At 44.0% G+C, this 7,950-nt stretch overlaps 1 protein-coding gene across 1 annotated transcript; it reads left to right on the plus strand.

Moving 5' to 3' along the window:
• The first annotated feature begins 22 nt into the window (after positions 1–22).
• Positions 23–7,639, plus strand: LOC116406691 (coiled-coil domain-containing protein 77-like). The gene is made up of 3 exons (XM_031891346.1): positions 23–62; positions 4,932–5,148; positions 7,085–7,639. The coding sequence occupies exons 2-3, from the start codon at positions 4,957–4,959 to the stop codon at positions 7,211–7,213; spliced, it is 321 nt and encodes a 106-aa protein (XP_031747206.1). The 5' UTR covers positions 23–62; positions 4,932–4,956; the 3' UTR covers positions 7,214–7,639.
• Positions 7,640–7,950: the final 311 nt, after the last annotated feature.

Here is a 7,950-nt window from a genome sequence, read left to right on the forward strand (position 1 = left end):
TTGAACATGTTGTTTCTATGAAGACAAAATGAAAAACATCACTTTAGCATTTCCCAATACAGGTATGATTTCCTTTTTATCTGTACAGGTATCGGACCCCATATCCGGAATCCCATTATCCATAAAGCTCTGAATTACGGAAAGCCCTTCTCCCATAGACTCTATTTTAGTCAAATAATTCAGAATTTTAAAACTGATTTCCCTTTTCTCTGTAATAATAAAACAGTACCTTTACTTGGTCCCAACTAAGATATAATTACCCCTTATTGGGGCAGAACAGCCCTATTGGGTTTATTTAATGGTTAAATGATTCCCTTTTCTCTGTAATAATAAAACAGTACCTGTACTTGATCCCAACTAAGATATAATTACCCCTTATTGGGGCAGAACAGCCCTATTGGGTTTATTTAATGGTTAAATGATTCCCTTTTCTCTGTAATAATAAAACAGTACCTGTACTTGATCCCAACTAAGATATAATTACCCCTTATTGGGGCAGAACAGCCCTATTGGGTTTATTCAATATTTAAATGATTTTTAGCAGACTTATGGTATGGAGATCCAAATTACAGAAGGATCCCTTATCCGGACTACCTCATGTCCCGAGCATTCTGGATAACAGGTCCTATACCTGTACTGTGTTCTATTTACAGTTCATTTTTGATGGGGGGGAGACTTGCTGTAGGAGAAATCATAAACTGGATTTGCTACATTACCTCTCATATGATGCTCCAGAGATGGTAAAAAACAGATGGAACGGGGGGGCCGGCCGGCCCAGGGCCGGGGAACCCTAAGGGGCCCCCTCAATAGGTTCTGGCTCTCCTCTAGGCTCGTTCACTAAGGGTGGAAGGGAGGAGAAGCCAGAAAAAAAAAACTATCCAAAAAAACTGGATAAGCACCGTCGCAGAGTCGCTCACTGCAGCAATCTGTATAGAGACGGGAATAAAAAGGGCAAGTCAGCTTCACGGATAATGCATTTACCCTTTTAAGGTGCAACATTGGGTCAGGGGCCCCATTCAAAGTGTTCCCCCCAAATCTCACGCTTACTGACACTCAGTATTCTGTAATAGGGAAACGTATTGGTATTTATTGCCTTACATTCAGTTACACATTAAGGCTGGTACATAAGGGCAGGGCAGATACCCGGGGGCAGAGGGGCAAAACTCTTAGCAGCCTGTCAGTACTGCCCAACCCTGGGTCTGTGTCTCCCAACCAGCGCTGGGAGTAAAGGCGCCTGCAAAGCCCATTTTAGGGGAAAATTCTCCAAATTCACTAAAATCGTTGACAGGAGCAACATCCCGTAGTCTGGGGGGGGGAGTCACCCAACTATTGCCCCTCTTTTTAGCTAAAATAAGGGTTTTTAGGCAAAAAATCTATCAGAGGAGATGCACGCTTACCTCTCACCGCAATGGCAACCAACGGACTGTACCAACTGTCACTTTCCTAGAGTGAAGGCAGCTCCCATGACATTGACATCACATTGACATCACATTGACATCACAATTTCTTTGCTCCACTGTGTAAATAGTGGAGCAAAGGTGATGCACGCTTACCTCTCACTACCATGGCAACCATGGACTGTACCAACTGTCACTTTCATTACAATAATGATGCATCTTTGTTATTTGATTATGACAAGAAGCTTGAAATTTGATACTTGAACCTTTCCTAGTGGGAAGGCAGCTCTCATCCCAGTGACATCACATGACAGGCGCTGCTGTTAAAGGGGAAGTGTACCCTTTTGACGAGTGAGGTTTATATGGGCTTTGTTTGCCCTTAGATGGGCAGTACATACATAGCTTATTGTGTACCCAGAGCATTGCCTTGTACGTGTGGCCCCTGCCATGTACCCTATTGCCCCCCACAGCCTAGCCTAACTGACTTGCAGGTGTATTGGGTGCATGTGCATGTCTCTTTACATGTGACTGTGGCTCACGAGTAAGAAAGGTTGGGGCTCCTTTCTGATAGTTGTACACCGCTGCTATTTCCTGAACATGTGCGATTCTTTCAGAGATAAATGAATGATCCTTTCCAGTTTTACTCCGCTTCTCCTGTGTGTATTCCCTGATCCCCTCCCTGGTCTCAGTGGGCAGTAGTATTAGGACTGGATCACTGAGGACCTGGAATTAGAGAAATATATATTTTCTGGATGGTTTTATGGCAGCGATGGATTGGACAATGTTTAATGAGTTTTAATTTGTTTTCATTTAAAATCAAATAAAGACTATGGAAGCACCTTCCCAGTATACTAGAGGCACATTATAATGAAATCTGGCCCTGGCTATACAAATCTGCCTTTGGTTTACATACTAACAAATGTACATGTATCTGGCTGTACCAGGCAGAACACCTGCACCTCTGACCTTGTGTCTTATATAAGGTATGGGGTGCGTATCTGCATTTTACATTAGTGTAATATAGCCAATGGCACCCCAGCACATACATTTTAGAGGGTGCAGTGGGAGTCAAATTGCTAGTTTGGAGCACCCAATGTTTTCACCTTATCCCATGGCAGAAGTGCCCCTGTATAAGGAACAGAACCAGTGGCTAAATCAGGGGTGGGCAAACTGCGGCCCGCGGGCCACATCCGTCCCCTTGGTCTTTTTAATGTGGCCCGTTGGTCTTTTTAATCTTGCCTGCCGACTCTCGCGCGAGACTTGGACTAACGCTGGCCCAGCCCGTCTGTCAACCCCCCGGCCCATCTTTTGGCCCCTTAGCCAAAAAGTTTGCCCACCCCTGGTCTAAATGTTCTAGGGAGTAGAAATGCTGTGTATTTAGCAGCCAAAGCTAGCCATGTATGGGCTGACATAGGCTGTCAAATTGGCCCCTACATATAAGGTCAAGATCTACTTGGCCTCTTTATGGGGCCAAAGCAAAGGCCTGCCCAGTCAGGAATATATATTGTGGGAATCAGCAAGATATACATCCATGATGGGAAAGGTGCAAATCACTTGGTGCAAAAAAATTAAATAAAAACAAATTCAACAGTAAAGTTATTGCCATCATTCAAACATTAGCTTTGATGATTAGATAAAAGGAAGATGAAGGAACCTGATTGGTTGCTCATTTTTTTAGTATGGAGTGATTCGGATCCTGTTGGGCTGACCCAGAAATAAAAAATATCAATTCCTGAGACCAGTCATTGCCAGAGTAGCCATTTACAGACTGTATGTAGAGGGAAAGTCTGGTAAATCTTACATCAATAATGATAATAAACAATTATAATACATATATTGCGTGAAGATAAAGTCATTATGACACAATTCGTTTTTGAATCTAACGCAACCTGAGAGAATTGTAGTTTAAACACATGTGGGTAGCGCCGTCAAGCTGTAATAGAAAAAACTACAATTCCCAGAAGACACCTGGCGGGAGGGCCGGCTGACTCAAGTATTGCCCTAGCTGATTGGATGCTTCAATGGTTCTGTATTGACCTGGGTGCGTGATTGGTTAAGCTTGCGGAGGCGGGTTGTTTGGATGGTGCAGTTGAGAGGAAGGCATCTGGCGGTAGGGGACCCGCGTAGTACCTTGTAACAGAGCTCGTAAGGTGGGGTACAGGTACGTACAGTGTGACATCTGGGGGGCAGGGGCTATATACATTTATGCACAGCTATAGCGCCATTGGATAGGTCTGTATGCTAAATAATATGCCATACCCCGCACTTGACCCCCTAACCAATCGTAGCTCTTATTTGGCACCCCCAGAGCTTTTATTGTGCTTTTTTTGTTCCCCACTTTATGTGGCTCATGGATTTAAAGGTTGGGGACCCCTGATATAGAGAGTAATATTCTGAAACAATTTTCAATTGGTCTTCAATTTTTATTAATTATTTAAGTTTCTGTTCAGCAGCTTTCCAGCTTGGAGTTTCAGAAGTTACTTGGTTGCTAGGATCCAAATTACCTTAGCAACCAGGGTGTGGTTTGAATGAAAGACTGATATATGAATAGGAGAGGGGCTGAATGGAAAGATACGTAATATAAAGTATAAATAACAAATAAACTGTAGCCTCACAGAGCAATAGTAGCAGCTGTTGAGAGGCCATTACAAATTATCAAGCAGAAAATGAGGCTGGCCTGTCCTATAAACTGATGCTACAGGTCTGATTATTACATTCTGTTTCTAATTGCACTGGTTTCAGAACTGCAATGTTATGTGAATCCGAATGAATTACTAATCAGCTTTATACTGTTGCATTTATATTCTATATATACAGTATATTGTCCGTTGGTCCCTAAGCTCCGTAACTGAGAGCGGCACAGAGCAAGTGCAGGGAATCGGCAGAAAAGAAAATGGGGGGCAGCTGGGGGCATCTTTGAAGGCACAGATCATACCTGCTAAAGGGCTGTGGTTGCCTTGGGCCGGTACAGAAGCCCAAAACATAACCCTAAAACATTGCTAGCCTATTGCTTTAGTTAAGCTTTAGTTCTCCTTGAGCATCCCATAAGCCATGATAGGTCCCTTATATGTATCCATGGCAAAAAATTTCTATATAGACAATTGTGCCCCACCCCCTGAAGCTGCTGCCCTCAGCACTGGCCCCCAGGGGGTTATACAGAAAATAACCGCTGTATTCACTGATTATCCAGAAAGCTCCGAATTATAGGAAGGCCGTCTCGCATAAATAAGTAAATTAAATTTTCCAAAAAAATAATTACTCTGTATTAATAAAACAGTACCTTGTAATTGGTTCTTACTAAGATATAATAAATCCTATATAAACAATCCTTTTACGTTTATTTAATGTTTAAATGATTTTTAAATATTATGGAGAACCAGATTACAGAAAGACCCCTAATCTGGAAAACCCCAGGTCCCGAGCATTCTGGATAACAGATTCCATCCCTGTAATAGGCTGCTCTCAATGCAAAATTGTGATCCTAAAGTTGGAGCTGCTTGTATGATTTTATCTATATGGTTTTGTTATTTACAGGTCTCCTTCCCTTCAAGATACCACCATGAGCTCCAGCCACACCCAGAAGAACCGAGGGGACTCCACTCCGCTGCCTCCAATCAACGAGCGCCTGGCTTTCCTGCGGCCGTCCAGAGAGCTGTTAGAGTATTACCGCAAGAAGATCGCTGAGTTTGATGAGGAACACGAGGATCTGGTAAAGCAACTGGAGCAATACAAAGCTACCTTTGAGGAGCAGGTCAGTATGCGCCCTTGCTAAGAGCAATACTGCTGATAACTATTATTATCCTTTATATAGCGCTGGTGTATTCGACTACACTGTACAGAGATCACTAAGTACATTGTTTCATCAGTCCCGGTGGAGCTTACAATTCACATTCACTGTGGTCACTTTTACCAGGAGTTTACAGAACCCTGTATGGTTTTGCAGTGTGGGAGGAACCTGGGGTTCCTAGAGGATACCCACGCAAGCATATAGTGCCCTGGCTGGAATTGAACCTAGGAGCTCAGTTCTGCAAGGCAGCATTGTATGTTTTCCTGCAAATGGTTTGTGTGGTTCTCCAGTTTCTCTTTGCCATATGCCACACATCACCCTAGCTCCGCTAACTGCTCTTCCTGAATCCCCTTGATAGACTTTGTCTATATAGTGTGTATGTGTGTATGTATATATATATATATATATATATATATATATATATATATATATACATATACATACACACACACACACACACACACACACACACATACACATACATGACTTTTTTCAATAACACTTATTGCACTAAGCCCCTGTGTGTGTGATACTCCTTCTATACATTTTTACATTTAACCTGCACCCAGGGCATTTGAACTGGTGTAGGGTTTGCTCCTCTCTACTATGTATATATAGAATACAGAGTATAAAGGTGGCCATACACGGGCCGACTATAGCTGCCGATATCGGTCCCTTGGACCGATTCGGCAGCTAATCGGCCCGTGTATGGGGAGAGCAGAGCGGCCTGGCCGACCGATATCTGGCCTGAAATTGGCCAGATCTCGATCGGCCAGGTTAGAAAATCTGGTCGGATCGGGGACCGCATCGGCTCGTTGATGCAGTCCCCGATCCGACTGCCCCATTGCCGCCCACATAATCCGATCGTCTGGCCCCAGGGCCAAACGATCGGATTATTATTTTTTTTACCTAAATGGTCCCCGATATCGCCCACCCGTAGGTGGGGATATCGGGGGAAGATCCGCTCGCTTGGCGACATCGCCAAGCGAGCGGATCTGCTCGTGTATGGCCACCTTTAGTCCACTGGCTGAATTGCCTCTGCTAAAGCACACGTAGAGACAATTATCAAAAAAAAAAAAATCTGCATTGTCTATTTTAGTAGCCGTGACTAGTAGCTGCTACTAGTAGCTCAGTGTGTCTTCCCCCTTATTACTGGTCAAGCCAGCGGACTAATACTCTGTATACAATACATACATACATACGTAATAAATATATATGTATACATATATAGTTTTGCCTCGATTAATCTCCGTTGTCGTAGGCGACTAATCTCCCCGCTATGCTATCCCACTGGCTAGAATGTAAAGAGCCGGTGGGATGGCATACGCAGCGCCGCAATTTGCTGAAGTCTCCTAAAGTTTCCTCTCAAGGCAACATTGGCGACTTTGACATATCGCTGCACCCCGTATGCCCCCCGGATTATTCTAGCCAGTGGGATGGCATTGCGGGGAGATTAGTCGCCTGTGACAACGAAGATTAAAAATCTCCCCGTGTGTCACTGCCTTAAAAGTCAGTGGAAGGCAACGGACAGTTTTGGGTGGAAGAAGAAATAAGTGTTATTGAAAAAAGTCATGTAGGTTTGTATATATATATATATATATATATGTATATATATATATATATATATACATACACACATACACACTATATAGACAAAGTCTATCAAGGGGATTCAGGAAGAGCAGTTAGCGGAGCTAGGGTGATGTGTGGCATGTGGCCATCAGCCTTCAAGAGATGGAACATGAAAGCTCAGAGATAAGGTTGTTGAACAGCGACAGACAAACACCCCTTCCTACCTGTATCTTATACTGGGGAATGGCAAGTGCCATACTGAGTGCACATGGAGAGGTGACAGGGGGACAGTGGCATCGACTCAACTTGAAGTCCCTCTACTTCTCAGAAGCTGTGCCCCCCCACTATGGAAAGCAGAGGAACCTCAAGCTGCAGAATCCATCACTTCACAGTGGAACAAGGAAAGGGAGGGGTTGGGCCATATTGTGAGCCTAAGGGGGGGGTAAAGTCCCTGTGAGCAGAAACAGAATATCATGGTTTCCTTTCAGTCTGTGGAATCAGGTATGGCAGTTTAGATGTTTTAATGCACCTTTTTCACATAAGCCCAACTGAATGAACATCAAACATGTAGGATATTTTCCCTTTAAATGAGCCCTCCAGTGTCACAGGCAGTTTGTCACTTTAATGGATTGGGTTACCTGTAAGGAGATAATTCCCGAGTTCTTTGCCATGCATTGGCATTTAGCTCAGTTCATATGTTCTATAGAGCTGTGACTGGGGCACTACTGGCCATACCTTGAAGCTTTTGTTTGGGATTTACTTCTCAGTGGGAGCTGCAGTTGCTTTTAGAACAGAGGTTTTTTTGTTCAGACCACCCTCTTCTCTCTACTCACAGCTTATTGGCCCGTGTAGGGACAGGAACGAGGGGCCTGCCCGACCGATATCTGGCCTGAAATTGGCCAGATATTGATCGGGCAGGTTAAAAGATTTAGTTGGATTGGGGACTGCATCGGCAAGTTGATGCGGTCCCTGAACCAACTGCGCCCATTGCTCCTGTTATAATTCGATCGTTTGGCCCTGGGGGGGAATTAGCCTACATATTCCCAATATCGCCCACCCGATATAAGCAAGACTATAAATAAGCCTTCCCACCTCAAATTGCCTTTTTGTTTGGCTCCAAGGCTGCGGCCCCTCAGTCCCAAGAAAGATAAGGCTAATGTCCCACGGGGAGATGTCTATGCAGTGCTTACTGCT

This window comes from Xenopus tropicalis, chromosome 8 (assembly GCF_000004195.4).
Source record: "Xenopus tropicalis strain Nigerian chromosome 8, UCB_Xtro_10.0, whole genome shotgun sequence".
Lineage (NCBI taxonomy): Eukaryota > Metazoa > Chordata > Amphibia > Anura > Pipidae > Xenopus > Xenopus tropicalis.